At 36.8% G+C, this 19,858-nt stretch overlaps 2 protein-coding genes across 3 annotated transcripts; one reads left to right on the forward strand and one right to left on the reverse strand.

The window, feature by feature from the left end:
* Positions 1–729: 729 nt before the first annotated feature.
* On the reverse strand, positions 730–13,536 carry LOC311295890 (uncharacterized protein). The gene is made up of 7 exons (XM_084417438.1): positions 13,043–13,536; positions 11,208–11,546; positions 10,318–10,635; positions 9,835–9,975; positions 6,917–7,225; positions 5,348–5,641; positions 730–1,472 (listed from the first exon to the last, which is right to left on the reverse strand). The coding sequence occupies exons 1-7, from the start codon at positions 13,071–13,073 to the stop codon at positions 1,372–1,374; spliced, it is 1,533 nt and encodes a 510-aa protein (XP_084273564.1). The 5' UTR covers positions 13,074–13,536; the 3' UTR covers positions 730–1,371.
* Positions 13,537–13,687: 151 nt separating this feature from the next.
* On the forward strand, positions 13,688–16,109 carry LOC311295916 (uncharacterized protein). 2 transcript variants are annotated; one of them, XM_084417481.1, is made up of 4 exons: positions 13,688–13,829; positions 14,266–14,580; positions 14,755–14,889; positions 15,650–16,109. In XM_084417481.1, exons 1-4 carry the CDS (start codon positions 13,781–13,783, stop codon positions 15,868–15,870), a joined length of 720 nt encoding a protein of 239 aa, XP_084273607.1. In that variant the 5' UTR covers positions 13,688–13,780; the 3' UTR covers positions 15,871–16,109. The 2 variants fall into 2 exon arrangements, with proteins under 2 accessions (XP_084273607.1, XP_084273608.1); XM_084417482.1 differs by having other exon boundaries at positions 14,782–14,889.
* The last annotated feature ends 3,749 nt before the right edge of the window (positions 16,110–19,858 follow it).

Below are 19,858 nucleotides of genomic sequence, written 5' to 3' on the forward strand. Positions count from 1 at the left end.
GCTTTACAGAGAATGAAGTGAATTGCGAGAGCTCCCTGATAACGAGAATATGCACGCACACACACATGCAACCAATGCACCCATTTTAACAAGCACCCGTGAACATTTCATTTTTTAAAATCACATGAATTTACTTTACATTTTAATTAATTCAAAAATTAAAGGGATAGTTCACCCAAAAATGAAAATTCTGTCAGTAATTACTCACCCTCATGTTGTTCCAACCCTGTAAGACATTCGTTCATCTTCGGAACACAAATTAAGATATTTTTGATTAAATCTGAGAGTTGTCTAACTTCTCCATAGGCTTCTAAGGGACTGAAACTTGCTGGCCCAGAAAATGTATTAAAGAGATCGTTAATATAGTCCAAGTGACTCCAGTGGCTCAATCTTAAGTTTATCAAGCGACGAGAATACTTTTTGTGCGCAAAAACAAACAAAAATAACGACTTTATTCCACTTTTCATTTCCTTCTCTCTGGGCCTCAGGTCTTTTCACGTAGTGTTTACGCGTAGCACATTTTCTGGGCCAGCAAGTTTCAGTCCCTTAGAAGCCTATGGAGGAGTGAGACAACTCTCAGATTTAATCAAAAATATCTTAATTTGTGTTCCGAAGATGAACGAAGGTCTTACGGGGTTGGAACAACATGAGGGTGAGTAATTACTGACAGAATTTTCATTTTTGGGTGAACTATCCCTTTAACGTTTTTAAAGTAGTTGACAACATGTAGCCTGGTTGACACCAGACCCTTCTCAGTTGTAACTGGGGAAGGTTCATTCACAGCCCATTTCCAAAGGGGCGTCACCAACGGACAATGCTCAAGTACAGTCTAGGCGCAAATGGATAGACATAAAACCAATCAGAGTGATCGTCATTGTGTAAAGCACACCTCAAAAAATGGAAAATCCAAATCACAAACGTGCCATGAAAAATTGGAAATGGGCTTGAATAGGCTCTTGGCCAGATGGACTTGCAGAGTAAATCTCAAATTTGCCGGAAGTTCGTCAGTGTTTTCCCAGGCTACAACATATGAATATTTCATAATTATTTAAACTAATTACTCTTTGTATAAACTGAAAAGGTCCCATGAATTAAACCTCAGGAAAAACACATAACTCTTCAGCACATTACATGTGCTCATGCTTCTCAGTTCTCAGTAGTTCTTCAGCAGTGAGATTAGTGTCAGTATCTCGCCTCAACACATGTCCTCTGTAACCTGCTGTTAGTCATGTGCTCATCACACAAGAACTCATTCCAACTTTTTCCAGCACACAGGTTCATTTCTCCCTTTCATAAAAGCAGAAATATTTTGTTGAGCTCGATTGTTGATGATGTCACAGTGATTGACATTGGTGGGCGTGTCTTATCGCATCATACTGAACTCTGCTGCTCATTCTCTCCATCAGCAACATCTCCATTCAACAGCGGCAACCTTACATCCATTGGTTCATTCACTCGGTCTCCTGAAGAATCTGACAGAAATAAAGAGTCAATCACAGAAATTAAAATAAGAGAAAGAAATGCTTTTGCTGCATTTACATCTACATATGGATGATGTCAAAGCTAAACAATCTCAAGAGTTTCTAAACATGTACACTAAACAAAAACAAATATAGATAATTTTTTTACAATATGAATAACTACACATCTTTTTCCTTGAAAAACGTAAAGAAAAATGTTAGGTTTTGTTCACACTTGTAGTTCGATTAGCTTGGTTCCTTTGGTCCAGACCAGTTTTTTAGAGTTCACATTGCCATTTTTAACACTGAACCTAAAGGCATAGGGATATGTTCACATTCTGACTTGTTGGCTTTATTACGTATATTTTGAGACGGAACTTACCAAATATCCAAAACAATGCTGTGTTCTGGGATAAACACGCTTGTTGTATGTGCGCAGCCGAAACTATGATGGTATTTTGAGCAGATGAGAACTTGCGAAGAGCTTATAAAATTAGGGGTGTGCGATATCACAATTTTTGACCGTGGATGATTAAAATGTCTCCACGATCTGCTTTTGAAGAAATATCATAGTTGTAGTATAATGTGTGAGTTCAGTTGTCACGTTAAGATACAAGAGTGGGAGAAGTTGCGGGAAGTTAGAAAGGAGAACGATGTGACATCTCAAAGCGACACCGGGTCCTTAAAGGGTTAGTTCACCCAAAAATGAAAATTCTGTCATCATTTACTCCCCCTCAAGTTGTTCCAAACCTGTATGAGTTTCTTTGTTCTGCTGAACACAAAGGAAGATATTTGGAAAAATGTTTGTAATCAACAGATCTCGGTCACCATTGACTTCCATAGTATATTTTTTTCCTACTATGGAAGTCAATGGTGACCGAGATCTGTTGATTTGATCTGAAGATCTGAAGATGAATACGGAATCACTGAAGAGGTCAATGAAGGTGCAGAATGGATCTCCAACCTCTTATTGATACCCAAGACTGACATTACAGAGGTGAGACTGTGCGTTGATTTAAGAGAGGTCAATAAAGCAGTCATTCGTGAAAGGCATCCAGTTCCTACAGTTAATAGCATTCTACAAGCGATGCAAGGAGCAAAAGTATTTGCCAAATAGGATCCCAGGAAAGGATTTTGGCAGGTTGATTTAGAAGAGCAGTCAAGAAATCTAACAACCTTTGTCATGCATAGAGGGTGCTGTCATTTCTGGAAAGTTCCTTTTGGCCTTTCTAGTGCACCAGAGGCTTATCAAAAAGCCATGGACTCTATATTTTGTGGATTATCAGGAGTAGTTTGGTACATGGATGACGTTGTAGTGTATGCTGACACTGCCAGTAAGCTGGAGGAAAGATTGATAGTAGTGTTTGAAAGATTCAAAGAAAGAGGACTTGTTCAGTTTGGACTAAACAAGTAGAGGTTCTGGGTCATTTAGTAACTTCAGAAGGAATTAAACCTGATCCCAGGAAAGTGGAAGCTGTGTGTGGAGCACAGAGGCCACAAAATGTAAGTCAGTTGAGATCTTTTCTGGGTACATGTGGATATCTAATGAAATTTGTTCCTACCTTTGCCAACATCTCAGAACCACTCAACTAACAAGGAAGAATGTTCAGTGGGAATGGACAACTCAGACTGAACAGTCATTTATCAGCATGAAAGTAGCTCGAACAAGTGAACCTTGTCTTGCCTATTTTCAACTTAATGCACCAACATAGGTGATGAGCGATGGTAGCCCTGTTGGCCTCTGGGCTCAAAGGCAAGACGATGAACACAACAAACCAGTTGCTTATGTAAGTCGTTCCCTAACTGCCACAGAGAGACGATATTCCCAAATTGAGCGTGAAGCTCTTGGCTGTGTTTGGGCTATAGAACGTTTCAGAACATATCTGTGGGGAGGAAAATTTACATTACAGACTGATCATAAACCACTTATTCACATGTTTAATCCTGAAAAAGTAACATTGCTTCCACCACATACTCAGCGTTTAGGATGGAGGTTCCAGCCAAATGATTATAAAATAGATTGTCGATAAGACAAATGTTGCTGATTCTCTATCCAGGCTTCTCTTGACCATGACTGAAACTACTGAATATGTGGAGGATTATGTGGAGAAAGTATTGGAAAGTATTAGCAGTTCACACAAACCAGTGGCCAAATTCAGTTCCAGAAGTGTTAGTATCGTATCAGCGTTGAGCAACTGAATTGTCACTATATGATGGACTTGTACTTCGTGGAGATAGAATTGTGCTTCCCTCTTCTTCTTAGGGTGTAGTGAGAACAAAGCAGTACCTGAGGTGTAAATTTTACTGGACCAACATGGACTTGGACGTTGAGAGAATAGTCAGAGATTGCACAGCATGTATAATGAATCAACCATTATACATGAAAAAGGTGTTTCCGCAAATCTCTGTCCAGGATAGATCAAACCGAAGGCACTATGAATGGAGCATGGGGCACATCATTAAGGAGACCTTCCGATTTCTGACTATCACTGACTTAGCACGTTGTAAGTTTGCAACTATTAAAAAATCTGCTTGTCAAATGCATGTATATTAGATGCGTCGCATGCAGGTCTTAAAGAGACAGTAGCCTAATAGTAAACAATGCTGCCGCTTGTTCTTAAAGGGATAGTTCACCCAAAAATTAAAAAAATATGTCATTATTTACTCTCTAGTGTTGTTCCAAACCTGTATTAATTTCTTTCTTGTGCTGAACATAAAAGAAGATATTTAAAAGAATGTGGCTAACCAAACAGTTGCTGGTCCCCATTGACTTCCATAGTAGGAAAAAATATACTATGGAAGTCACAGGGGTACATCAACTGTTTGATTACCCACATTCTTCCAAATAACTTTTATTTTCAACATAAAACTTATTCGGGTTTAAAACAACTTGAGAGAGTAAATTATGATTTTACATTATAAATTTTACATTTTGGGAGAACTATCCCTTTAATGTTAATAAAACAACAAAACACAAATGACTCGCTGCTCTTGACTGAGAACTTTAATAGTAGCTTTAATAAGAATCAAAGTATAATTTATACAGTGAACTCTATGTTGTGTTTTATTTTCATTTGTTTATTTAATTACTTTCTTCATTGCCACTGTTAAATACACCACCTGTAGCTGAAAAAATAAATCACTGTTTATTTCATTTAAGTTGTGTATGTGTAATGTGTATCTTTGTGCTTAATTTTTAATAATAAATAATGACAAAGATTTTTATCTTCGCCACCTTGGCCTAAATGTCTGCCATTCTTTTTTATTTTAGATTTTGTTACCTAAGGCTTTGTTTTTAAAATAGGGACATTAGTTTGGCTGTAATGCTCCGTCACTTGCAAAATAGTTAAACCAACATGAAAAAGAACCGTGATAAAATCGTGAATCGTGATTTTCATGAAAAAAATCGTGATATGATATTTTTGCCACCCCTTTATAAATTGTGTAAAGGAGTCAAAACATATTCAGCAATCCCTCCATCACATAAACAAATGAAGATCTGCTGCGAGGAGACGTGGTTCTGATGCCTGTACTGAACTGCCATGGGCAATATTATGACGAGAAAAAACAGGTATGCTTGAGCATTCGGTCCTTCTTAGGGTCACATCTAGTGATATCATGTCAGGTTTTCGGTCCGTTTACATGTCATTGGTCCGTATTGTGTTAATTTTTCATTCAAATCACACCAGAGTTAGTTTGGAAGTGGATGAGACCCCTCTTTTTAGTGGTCTCGATCTGCTTGTTTGGTTCGGATGGCAGTGTTTACACTCATTCAAATAAACTGCACTAACTAACTAGTGATTCGCACTGCTCACATAATCTGGAATGCAAAAGCACTGTTTGAAAACTGTTGAGGACTGTTTTTTAATAAATATTGTTCTACTCACCAGTGACCGTCACATTGAATCTGCTGAATGTGGTCTGTTCTTTGTTGATGATCTGTAGTTTAAAATGTCCAGAGTCTGTAGGTCTAATGTTTTTGATTATCAGAGCTCCAGTCGTCTTGTTCAGCTCCAGTCTGTCTCTGAATCTCTCATTATTAATATCAGTTGTTCTTGAATCAGCTTTAACAACAAGACGGTTTTCAGCTCCAAACGTCCACAGTATCAGATCATCTGGCTGTATTGTAGCAGCAGTCTGGAGAAGGGCAGGATCTCCCTCCTTCACCGACATTGAACTCACTTCACAACACAGCAGCACGCAGAAACAGAGAGAGACAGAAAACAAATGTTTGAATTCATTTTGTTTGCTTTTTCAGCATCACATACATTTAGATGAGATTTTGTCAACTATTTTGGCATGTTACTGAACATGAACTTAATTTTAATTAGTTTAATCCCATAAGGGTGCAAGAAAACTAAACATTCATGAGCAGTGCCATCTATTTTGTTTTGGTTTCTTATGAGGTATGCAAAATTGTCTATACTTTAGTGCTGTCAATCGATAATTTTTTTTATAAATATACATTTTAATAAAAATAACTAATTAAAATGGCATATTTTCTCTTTAATTAATCGTGATTTATCACACCTACATTAAAGTTTTTAATATATATTTTTTACATTGTGATAATATTAATGTAGAAACAACAAGGACAGAAGCCTATATTGTTTAATGATGTGTTAAACTGAAAATAATCGTGTTAATTTTTACAGCACTACTATATTTTTTACTGTTCGATGAGCAAATACACTGTTTGTATACACACTTTGATAGAATTTATGCAACAAGGCTTCAACTGAACATGAAAATATGCAGAAAAATATATAATCAAACCAGATTATACAGCTCTCATTGGAATGTTGTTGTAGTAAATGTATAAGAATGTTATTAAGCCGTTTACCGTAGCAAAGTTATATTTTTAGATCTGTTTTTTGTTAATTTAATTTGTAATATTATGAGAATAAAGTCATGAACATAACAACAAAGCAGTCGGATAGCAGAGCAGAAGATGAATTCACAAATCATAAAGCAGAATGTGTAGTATTTAAAATGTTTGTTGTAAACGGTGAAAATAGTTGTAAACGGTGTTGTGTAAACGGCCACTCAATATCATCACGTGACTAAGGTGATTTAAGCATTTTGAGACATCTCAGTGTGGATGACCAACTTTTGGAAAAAGCTTGAAAATGCTAGTAATGTAGCCTCAAGAAATGAAGATTCATTAAAATTGAGCAAAACCAGCCCAACTCTGACTATCTATGATTCCTGATCATGCCTTTTCTTGTTATGTGACTTGTTTCTCCTCAAAATATCCCTAATTTATTCATGCAATATTACAACCAATCTCCTAATTATATATTCACATAACATTATGAATTCATAACGTGGCCCTATACTTGGAAGCAATCTAAAAGTAATTAAAGTTTGAGCACTTTGAAAAAGCTTTAGTTTCAGATCATCTAAACCATATGCGTAGTGCATGATAACACATTAGAAGAGTTGATATACTATACCATTGACAGTAAGACTGTATTTGGTTCTTTTGCCACTGCTGATCTGTAGTTTATAGAGTCCAGAGTGAATGGTTCTGATGTTATTGATAGTGAGATTCCCAGTTCTCTCATCCAGCATGAGTTTGCTTCTGAATCTCCCATCAGCACCTGCCAATGTTCTGGTCCCTCCATTGATTTCAGCAATGAGATTGTCTTCAGCTTCATAGCACCACTGTATCGTATCAGTACTCTGTATTTGAGTAACACCGGTTTGTAGAGTGATAGATTCTCCCTCCGTCACTGACTCCTCCTTCTCTTCACATGTCACAGCTAAACAGAAACAGAGAACAAATGTGTTCATAAGTGTGCAGGTGGACATCTTAATTACTGTACCAACCACACCATAAAGTCCGTATGATTTATGACTCATGCTATATTCCAATTCCTAATCAATCCTTCTTCCAAAACAAGTTTTTAATCTTACCCTGATTCACTATGGTAAACTTTTTATAAGCTTTTATATTTTAGACCTGTCGGGATTGATTTCGCAGGAATTTACGTACATATGTCACTCGCCTGTGTGTGTCTAGTCAGATCCAGAAATAGACAAAAGTTACTCTGACTACTCTAGTGAAAAAACCTATACCTTTATTGCACAATGCACATTTCTTAATATTAAGCCTAAAATGTGTTTTAACATCACTATTAGTTTGGATAGTATGATCTCTGTATAATATCAGTCTTTATATGTAATATATTTAAAGTGTACCTAAAGTATACTTGCAATAGATCCACTTTATCACAATCAAATATACTTAAGTATATCTTTAGTTGGACCTCAGCACTATTTCTGGATAACTAAAGTACATTAAGTACAATAATAGTTGTTCCAATTTAGCAAAAGTACAATTGCAGGCTATTTATATTAAGTACGTAAATGTATTTGTGGTATTCTTAGCATAAAATATTTTTTTTTTTCCAAAATTTTTTTAGTACATTTATTTTTTCACCAGGGTACTTTGACGCATGTGGGAGTGTCATAGGTTAATTGTCAAAATGAGCGTGAAAGTTTGACATGGAGCTTCTACTTCTCCAACCTCGGACAGAGCTCGTAATAAAACAAGAATCAACATCAGCTTGGCTTTACCGAGATAACGAGAACTAAGGGATTTGAAATGCTGTAAAAGCAATGCATTGGAAGCATTGGAGCATTGGGATGAGATGAGAGTGTATGGATACAGTTGGATGCACAAAAGCCACTAGAAGACAAGCCTGCAACCTTCAGCCAAAAAAAGGAAAGGAGACCAGAGTCTGTTTAAAAAAAAAATGGATATGGAGATGGAGAAGAGGCTTCCCTGAACCGTTTTTGTGAGGAAATCGCTTATTTAATGAATCGACTGCCTGTCCACTAATCTTCAACATGTTTTGCTCTAAACAATACTTTTGTTGGGAATGATAGGCTATGTAGATTTTACTATGATAAAAAGGTTATTTTATGAGCAGGTACAAAGAAGGCAATGTCGCGACAGGTAGGATCCATTTGCGTCATTACATAGTAATAGAGTGATATTGTAGGCTATATAGTCTAAAGAAAATATAAAATAGGCCTACAGATGTTTTCTTTCTTTGACTTTCAGGTTTTATCAGTTATAAGACTAGAATTGTAACTGCATGTATGCATATGACGTTGATATTATGCATTTTAATGAAAGACGACAAGAATTTAATTATAAATATGTGACCCTGGATCACAAAACCAGTCTTATGTTGCACGGGTATATTTGTGGCAATAGCCAACAAAACATTGTATGGGTCAAAATTATAGATTTTTCTTTTATGCCAAAAATCATTAGGATATGAAGTAAAGATCATGTTCCATGAAGATATTTTGTAAATTTCCCACCTTAAATATATAAAACATTTATTTTTGTGAATGGATGCAGCACAATCGCCAATAGAAATGGACAACTTTAAAGGTGATTTTCTCAATGTTTCGATTTTTCTGTACCCCCAGATTCCAGATTTTCAAATAGTTGTATCTCGGCCAAATATTGTCCTATCCTAACAAACCATACATCAATGGAAAGATTATGTATTCAGCTTTCAGAGTATGTATAAATCTCAATTTAAAAAAAATTACACATAAGACTGGTTTTGTGGTCTAGGGTCACATATTAGTTGTTTAATTAAAATAAAACATTAAGTGTTGTGTCAACTGCTGTGTGCTTAATGATGATGACATACGGTAATGCTTTGTCATGAATGATGGTATAAAAACATTTTTAATAAATTAAATATGTATTAAATTACAATTAGGGTTTTAGAGTAATCTTAAATGTAGTTGTTTGCGGCCTGCAATGACTAGTACTTTGCAGCTAATAGAGATCTTCATACTTTTTTTTCCCACAGTAAAGCAGTCCACAAACAATGCAGTCATACTGTACCTTTACTAGCGATATAACACCAAATATAGATTTATTCACAAGACCAAAGCGCTAATATTCCACAAGAGACTTACTGTCATAAAACTTTGAACTGTGCGCACTGACGTGACGTCACTGCCATTACATATAGGCTGAGGTGCCTCGTGTGATCCAAGTAAGCAGTTACGCTAGGGATGAGATGAGTGTGCTTGTAGCATCTCCCTATAATAATCTCTGGAGGCATGCTACAAGCACACTCTCATCCCTATTCTAATGACACTATAACGCAAACTGGAAATTGTAACGCGTGAGCACATAGGTTTCTCATGCGCACGCGAAGTTTTGTATATTTTTTTATATTTGCAAAGGTCCCTTCAGGGGCTCCGTAGATTTTGAAAGAAATTGAAAAACTAGTGGCTCAAAATAAGGACTATAATGTAATGTGTACACAGTATAACAAAAGTTTTAGCAAGTTTGGAGGAAACAGAAATTTTCTTTAAATTTTGTCATACTTACCCATTTGCCTTTTTAATTTAGAGATTCTGCGGCGATAGTAAATCAGACCAAAAGCTGCAGCCACAAGCAGCACAACAGGAAATAATACACCAAAAAATATTCCTGCTATAGTTCCCAAAGAAAGACCTGGATCTGGGACAGCTATAAAGAGAGACAATGAAAGTGTCAGACAATGTGATGATCTGAAATGACTTCACATATATGCTAATAATACTGTATGCCAGGGTTCCTCAAATCTTGCCCTGGAGGGCCAATGCCAATGCAGAGTTTAGCTCCAACCCAACCCTGATCAAAATCACATGAGCAAACTAATCTCAAACTAAAGTCTTCAGGATTACTAGAAAATCACAGGTAGGTGATTTTGATCAGGGTTCGAGCTAAACTCCAGGACCGGATTTGAGGAACCCTGCCATATGCCATTACACTGAAAGTTACTCACTCTTTCACTCACTCACACTCTTTCAGTTACTCAGAGTGACTCACCAGTGACAGAAAGAAGGAATCGCTGTGAACTCTCACTGCCTCTGATCTGTAGTTCATAAAATCCAGAGTCTGTGGTTCTAGTGTTTCTGAGAGTCAGAGATCCATTCTGATTCAGCTGCAGTCGATCTCTGAATTTCTCATCAGTGTTTAATGAGATTTTATTAGTTTCAATATCGATTTTAGCTATGATGATGCCTTTATCTCCAAATCTCCACAGCATCAGAGCATCTTTGTGCATTTCAGCATCAGTGTGTAGAGTGACAGACTCTCCCTCTGTCACTGACACTGACTTCACTGCCTCCGTCTCACCAACCATGTCTGCAGAACAAACAGAACATTAACAAAAATGTGTTTTACGTTTACATTCACAATTCTGACTTTTTTTTCTCAGAACTGTGTGATATAAACTTCAAGTCAAAATTGCAATATAAAAGTCGCAATTGTAAGAAAATGTCAGAATTGTGAGTCAATTTTTTTCTTCAGAATGGAACTTTATAACTCACAATTGCGAGTTTATATCTCACATATCTAAAGAAGAAAAGTCAGAATAGTGAGATAAACTCGCAACTGAGAGAACAAAAAGTTGGTTTTATTTTTATTAATTCCATGGCAGAAACAATTTGACAAGTTAACACAAGTTACTAACACAATAATAAAAAATAAAAAATGCATCCTCCATAACTTTGTTGCTATTTACATCTCATATCGTCTCATATAATTTATCTTACACTCCAAAGAGCTCCGTTATTAGCTCCACAATGGGAAATTAAACCATATCCGTACCGGCTGGGGCCGGATCAGCACGGAATGGAACGGTTAAGCAATGGGAACGGTTAGGCCCAACGGTGGAAGAGCAGCTAAAGCTACAATGAAAGACTTGAGATACTCACCACTGACAGTAACATTAAATATCTTTATTGTGGTCTTTTTTCTAGAAATGGAGAGTTTATATTGTCCTGAATGTCTGATTCTGGTGTTTCTGATGGTGAGAGATCCAGTGTTTTCGTCCACTTGTAATCTTCCTCTAAATCCCACATCCTCATTGGTGACATAAAATGAAGTCAAGTCGCCCTTTCTCTTTATTTGAGAAATGAGAGAATCTGTTGGTCCAAACAGCCACAGAATAGTATCATCGTTCAGTAGTTCAGTCAGATCAGTGTGTAGAGTGACAGAATCTCCCTCCATCACTGACACTGGCTCAGTTTCATCCGTCTCTGTACCAGACACACCTGGAAAACAAACAGAACAAGTTTTACTGAAACTGTAATATGCTGAAGAGTTACTGTAAAGGGCAATTCCACGCAAAACTGTCACATCCATAACGCCAACTAAATACAATGGCAATTGTGCTGGCGTTATGGATGTGACAGTTTTGCGTGGAATTGCCCTAAAGTGTTTTCTGAGGTTTAATTCATGGAACCATTTCAGTTCATGGGTGGGTTTTTTTTTTTTTTTTTTAATTTCAAATGTAAGTCATGGCACTCATTGGGTTATATTCTACCAACTCTTATTTTTCAAAATATATATGTGGTCTTGTAGATTTTGTCCTTAAATTTACATTTATTCACTAGTATACTGTCTTAGTGACTAAAAATGTCATATGGTATGACATAAATGTTATTGTGTATTAAATTAAAAAGGGGTATAATGTGATAATGTAAGTCAATTTAACCTGATTCTTTATCATTACTTTATAAAAGTATAGCATTTCTTATGTGCAAATATGTTACATTTTACATTATTTTACTTTATCATCACTCATAGAAAGATGCTTACTTGTAATCTTTCAATATACTTCAAATTAATTTGGGAATACCTTGTTATAAAAGTAGAAAAATGCTCGTAACCTATGCTGGCAATATTCCCCATCTGTCACATTGATGATTTTATGATTAATAATCAAAAAGCCTTAATATCTTTCAAAATTCTGAATGTCACACCAAATTACATGGTGTCACGCCATATGATGTCACACCACACAAAAATCTGTATTAGCTGCATTTAACAAACAACCAAACTTAGTTTGACAAGTGAATCATTGTTTCAGTTACAGCAAAAATCACAAAATTGTTTAAAACAGTGAGTTCTACTCAGTAGCAAAAAAATCATGTTTATAACTCATTCATAAATCCACTTACTGTATTCATTGATGTTGCACTTTTTATTTTAATCTGCTGAATATTAACTACATGAATTCTAATAATCTTTAATAAATCATAGAACATTTTTTTTATTTAATGCATAAATTCATTTCAAAATGAGGATGAGTAAAACAACGACCGAACAGCAAGCTGATGTATCATTTCCTTCTTTCTGTATTCGCATTATCTCGCCATCTACTGAAACAGATCTTGGATTAGGCAATATAGACTGTGACGGAAAAAAAAAAATGTATGACCATACACACCCAAGCTAAGCATTAAGATAAATGTACTTGAAAAGCAACACTGTATTTAAGACTTATTTTCATAGACTGTATCTGTGTGAAAAAAAAAAAATGCATTCTCTGAAACCAAGTCTTAGCCTGATAATGCTTCATGTTGCTTCTCAAATAGGCCACAATCCCGTCTCAGGATAAAAATACTCATCAAGAATATGATTTTTTTCAGTATGTTATCTCTATTGGGTTTGTTAGTTCTTCTGTCATCACTAAATCTTGAAATCATCATAAAAACTTGTAAATATGCCTAAATCGAAACCGAAAGAAAACAGAGATTCGACTTACCGTAAATAAATAAGAACAAAAACAGCAACATGTTCCACGTGTTTTTGCTGTAACGAATCTGACTTGAACAAATATGATCTTGATCAATGAGATTTATATGTTTGTGTTCCGCTGAATCTCCGGTGTTTGTCGTCCTATAGCTGAGTTGACCGTAGCAAGACAGACATACAAGCCTGAAAACTGAACTCAAAACAGTCACAAAAACTAGACTCCAAGTTCAGACTTTCCTCAACGTTTAAAGAAGACCCTGTATAATGTTATCCCTGAAAGAAATATACAGCAAATGTCAGGCGAGCAGGGCGTGGCACGAATTGCAGCCAGATTTCTAAGCTTAAAAAGCCTTGTACCTAACTTGAGTTATAGCCTACACTTTTTTTCTATAGTCTTCTCTAACGAAAAAACGTAAAATATTTTACAAATATGCCTTTGCTTGCGACTCAGTTGTTTCGAAGAGCATATCAAACTGCCATAGTCAAGTGATTTCACTAGCTATTTATTACAATACCCATAGGACAATACCTCAAACAACTAAGTAAGTTCGTCGGTGTTTGATGACGTGGAACGGTGTTCCAATGAACGCAGTCAAGTACAAAACCTGCAAAAACGCCTCGCCTACTAGAGACTGTATACATTTTTGGCGACATGCAACAACCAGCAACAGGGGTCGCTTGTGATGTGATCTGGCGATTTTAAAGTGGTTTACTGCGTTTTTAAGTGGTTGACATACGGTCAAGGAATATGGTGAATGCTTTTATTTTGTTCTTTGTGTGCTTGTGGCATCTAGTTGGTAAGTTAGTGTTTTTAATTATGACGTCCACGTCCCTTATTTTTTTAAATAAATAAACTCGTTGCATTACGTTGGTTTTCAAAGTTTATCAATTTCTTATCTCTTTAATATCTTTACAAACGTAATTTATTAGTTCTGGGAGGGACATGCTGCGAATTTTTGTGGAAAGAATTCCAAAACAAAATTTGATATTTTAAATCAGTCTTATCCAAAAATAATTGTTGTAGTTTCACTTCTGTTTGCACATGAAAGTGAGTGCTGGAGAAAAACACCTGACATTGAACCCCTGAACTTTTATTGTTATTCTTTACTGCAATTAATTGAACATTCACTAAAGAAAATGTCTATAAATACACTAAAATCACTGATAACTGTAAGTCTGGTCATTAATAACAAACATCATGTTTGTTATAAAATATGTTCCCTTTTTCTGTAGATGTGACGGATGCAGTGAAGTCAGTGTCAGTGATGGAGGGAGATTCTGTCACTCTAAACACTGATCTTCCTGAAACACGGAAATATTTTTTGATACAGTGGACGTTCGGAAGCACAAGAATCGCTGAAGTCAGCAGACTCACGGAAACAAACTCGACGTATGATGGTCCTGATGAGAAATTCACTGACAGACTGCAACTGGATCAAACCGGATCTCTGACCATCATAAACACCAGAAGCACAGACTCTGGACTTTATCAACTAACAATTATCAGCAAAAAGACCAGTTACACGAGTTTCAATCTCACAGTCTATGGTTAGTAGAGAATGATAGTCATATTTTTAAATGTTTATTTTCTGTTCTTTTCACTATTCCATACTTGTATGATGTCTCAATGGCTTTAGTTTCATTTAAAATATGGATCTACTATAAAATAAGATAAGAAGTGTGTGATGAGACTAACGTCACAGTAACATCTGTCATTATCAGAGTCTGCTCAAAGTACTTTATCACCAGAAAGATCATCAAGCTCCAACTTCTTCTCGTCCAGCTGTGCTGTGAACAATTCAACCGTCAATCAAACTGAGGACAGCAACATTACTGAACTCCATCAGCCAAGTTCAGGTACATCACTCACTCTTACTCTGTTAATGTTTTCAGTCAGTCTGATATTAGTTTTTTGTAAAGCTTTAAAATATTAGGCCTATGTCAGAACGGAAACACTCGTGCAGTTGTGACCAAACATATTCATATGTTGTGTTGTTACTGCTGATGGGTGCTGAACCATCAACCACATCAACCAATTAAAATTGCAAGATTTTTTATTAACAATGCATTTATGCATTTGACACAGATGCTTTTATCCAATGCAATTTACATTGCATTCAAGGTTTACATTTGATCAGCCCATGCATTCATAGAAAGATTGAACTATTTGTGCACACAAGTGCATTTGCTGTTTTGTTGTTGTTTTTTTGTGTGTGATTTAACTGGAACAGAGAACAGACCGCAGAAGAGCGTCATAGATGTGAAGCAGGTGTGTGTGTGTGTGTGTGTGTGTGTGTGTGTGTGTGTGTGTGTGTGTGTGTGTGTGTGTGTCTGTGTGTGTGTGTCTGTGTGTGTGTGTCTGTGTGTGTGTGTGTGTGTGTATGTATGAGAGAGAGAGTGAGCGTGAGTGGGGTGTTGCTTTGCAAAAAAAGATCTTGGAGAAAGAGTCACATAATCACAGGTTTCCAGAAGAGCTGAGGTTAAACAAGGGGCTAAAGCTCTTAGAAGACTCCAGAATTATATTATATTCATCATTTTAAACAATACTAGCAAAAAAAGTAGTAAAAAAAGGAACTAAATGCACAATTCTGATTCAGTGTTTTTCTTTTTTTTTCAGACCACATCCACTGTTGTGGTTTCACTGAAACTGTGATCCGATTGGCTCTCTCTGCTCTGGTGGGCGTGGCTACTGTTGCTGTGCTGGTTTATGACATCAGATCTACAAGAAGTGAGCTGATCAGAGAAGAAGAGACCAGACATCACTGTCAGACCTCTGGAGACAAATCAGACCAACAGTGTGAACTGAGCAGAAGCTTTAGTTCCAGATATGTTTGCTGAAGTTTACTGGTATAATTATGATTTCCTATACTTGCACAGCTGTTTATTAATAGATTGTTTTTCATCAATTGTACTTTTATTGATTGTATTTGCACAGACTATTTTTTTTTAATTATTATTAATCTATTAAATTAAATTCATGGCTTCTAAAGAAAATAATAATTAGCCCCACATTTTATGCATTCGAATTATCTCATAAGCTTTGTTGAAATTACTCTTGGTGAATGTTTTTGGCGACTTTTAATAAAGATTTAGTATTACAACAATATTGTCCACTTTTATTATCCTTCCTTAAACAATATAGTTCAAATATAGGTTGTATGTGATTGACAGAATTCATGTGACACACTAGCAGCTCCAGATTGTGAATTGAAACCTTTTGTGGTCTCAGTTATTTACATCTGCACAGCTGTGGTTTGATCTGATGGATAGACAAACTGTTTGTGAAAGAGTCCAGCTAGTAGAGATATTAAGGATATTATGAAATGAAAAACAGTTAAATGTGTTTATAGGCAACAGACCTTATTAATAGGAATTATACAAACTTTTATGCAAAGTTCGGACTTGTACGCTAGGCTACTGGAACTCTTTTCTATTTCTATGAAATTACTACGTACAGCCTCTAGGTGGAGCTCCAGCAGCGTCATTTAATTCAGGAGACACCTGTCCTGAACACAGCATAAGGCAGACAAGATCATCGAATTACTGTTCTTGGAGATTATGTTCCCGTGAATTTTACATTTTTCAATAAACATAGAAAAATGGTAAAAGAATTATCTTTTTTTACCTCAAAAAGATAAAAAAAAAAAAAACTATAACTTTTTATCCCACAAATCCAAAAACATTGATGTATCCAAAAATCCCTCATATTATGTTAATCGTGTGTAATAAAATGTACATGGTCACTCAATGGCTGTGTCCCAATTCAAAGGTTGCATCCTTCGAAGTCTGCGAAGTTCGGACTGAGACGTCTGTCGCCTAGCAACTGCGACACTGACAGCTGCCGTTGATGAATGACAGTAACATTTGTACTAGGCTTTTTAAAAGTTATATTAAGCTGTCTGAAAACAAAACAAGGATTCACGAACTGTCTAATTAAGCTCACCATGGTCCATTTCTGTATAAGAGTATACATTATGTATAATCACATCTTAGTAAGTCAACATTTGAACCGCTTTAAAGGTTTTGTTTTATTTTTACATATCATTAGATATTTGAGTAAGATTTAAAAGTGTAATTCGGCAATTTCTCTCTCAAGAAACATCCTGTCTTCACTGGCACTCAATGAACCCTGGGACAGGCAAGCCGCGACGGATCTGATGTAGCCTACATTTCACTGAAAATGAAGGACGCATTTCGAGACCACTGGATTCAGCCTCTGACTTGTGACTCAGCAAATGTGTTGATTAGTGTTTAGTTAGATTTTATTACACCTTACAAACACTAGGTGGAGCTCCAGTATTAAAAAAAAACATGTTTAACCATGGGTGTCCAGTCCTGCTCCTGACAGGCCACAGATAGCACACGACCATTTGATGTGAAACTTACATCTGGAAGACGTATTTTAAAGAGTGTTTGCTCATCTGCAATACGTCTATAGGACGTTTCCTGTCAGATGTCAAATAGACGTTTAGAAGATGTCAGTTTAACATACATTCTAAATCATTCTAAATCATTACATCTTAAAGACATCTTCTAAACATCTATTTGACATCTGACAGGAAACGTCCTATAGACGTATTGCAGATGAGCAAACACTCTTTAAAATACGTCTTCCAGATGTAAGTTTCACATCAAATAGTCGTGTGCTATCTGTCCTGCAGAGTTCAGCTTCAACCCCATTTAAATACACCTTGTAACTGCCCCCGGTAGGTATAAGCAAGATGTGGAGAGTCTCGACTGATGTCTTTACGGTTTCTTTATTTCCTTTTTCGTTATCCGTAATACACCGTGAAAACTATAAAAATATACAGATAAATACAAACATAAGTACTTTTATACACATTTCCTTAGCTAAATCAAACATACTCAAACAATAAACCTAAATTAATACACCACTAAACAATCATCATTTTCCACCAAAATCTATATTTCACTACACCATAACCTTTAAATTACACACAGATCAACTTATCAAAGCGAAATGGCTCTTTGTCAATACATATTCAAATAACTTACAACAATAAACATGAACACCTCACTCCCGCAGCGGCCACATATAAACAAATACACATACCTCGTTCCGCTTCCCAAGGGCGTTAAACCAAAACCTGCCGATTTCCTTTGTTCCTTAGCATGCCTAAATTTGGCGTCTTTGCTGTGTGCTCCCTTCTGTTCGCTCTTACTTAGTTTGTGAGTTTGCCACAGCTGTAACTCATAAGCACGGGTTTATTTAGGGTTATACCAGTGGGAGAAACTATACTGCCCACTGGTGGAAGTCACTGGTGCCCGCGCCGAGTGAAGTGTTCATATCTACACCACAATCACAATAAAAACATACACAAAATATGCATTTATACTCATTAAATCAAGACCTTTAAAATAACTCCAAGCGGGCAGTTACACTCCCACCAATTCTGCTTAATATACAACTACATAAACCAAGCAGAATTTCTCACATCACATTTGCCCATCTTTTAAACTAAAACCCTTAGATGTGTATTATATATATGTGCTGTAGTGTGTGTGGTGTATATGGTGTGATCGTCTTATTTGCTCTCGAGGAGGAGAACCAGTTTCTGTACTGGACGCTCAATGATTGAAGGTTTACGAAAGCAGTTCCTTTTCTTTACGGCGGTCCGTTCTCCTATCTGAATTTTGACTCTGCGCACTAATCCTTCGCCGTCTTGGATGGCTTCGACTACTCGTGCTAGCAACCACTGATTTCTCGGAAGATTATCATCTTTGACAATAACTATATCATCCACCTTAAGATTACGTTTAGGTACATGCCACTTCTGTCGAATAGAGAGGTTAAGAAGATACTCCTTTTTCCATCGACTCCAGAATTGCTCGACCAGATACTGAACTCGACGCCACCTCTTGGAAGCATACAGATCCTCCTTCACAAACGTCCCTGGAGGCGGTAAAGCAACCTTGGACTTCATCATGATAAGGTGATTAGGCCTGAGGGGCTCCAGTGCTTGAGGGTCATTGATTCCATCTACAGAAAGTGGACGACTGTTTACAATAGCCATTGCTTCGTAGAACAACGTTCTAAGTGATGCATCATCAAGTCTACCTAGACTCTGGACAAGAGTGGCATTCATCACACCCCTAACGGTTCGGATCTGACGCTCCCAGACACCTCCTGTATGACTTGCAGAAGGCGCATTGAAAACAAACTCACAATGCTGGTCTATTAGGAATGCTTCCAACAACTTGGCATTACATTGTTTAAGAGCGTCCCTTAGCTCATTCCTAGCTCCCACAAAGTTAGTACCTTGATCACAGTAGAGTTGCCGGACAGCTCCCCTGATGCTAATGAAGCACCTTAGAGCATTTATAAATTCATCCGTCGATAGATCTTCCAGCATTTCAATATGAATAGCTCGAGAAGAAAGGCACGTGAAAATCAAACCATATCTTTTGTACTCTGTACGACTCTTTCTGACGAGATAAGGGCCAAAGCAGTCCATGCCGCTGTACGTAAATGGAGCTGAAACTTCAACACGTTCAGCAGGGAGCCCAGCCATTTGTTGTATTTCCGAAGGCCGTCGTAGTTTTCTGCACTGCACACACCCATTTATCAGCTTTGCGACTAGTTTGCTTCCACTGATGACCCAAAATCCATTTACTCGTAGTTCCATTTGAGTCTGGCTTCGGCCTTGATGCCGAATCTTGGCGTGGCAATAAGCCAGAATCAGTGCGGTGATGTGGCCATCCTTTGGAAGGATAACCGGGTGCTTTAATTCATGGCTAAGAGAAGCCTGCTTTAGCCTGCCACCGACACAGAGCACTCCTTCATGGAGTATAGGGTCCAAACGGC

Source organism: Rutilus rutilus, assembly GCF_951802725.1.
Source record: "Rutilus rutilus genome assembly, chromosome: 8".
NCBI classification, from domain to species: Eukaryota; Metazoa; Chordata; class Actinopteri; order Cypriniformes; family Leuciscidae; genus Rutilus; species Rutilus rutilus.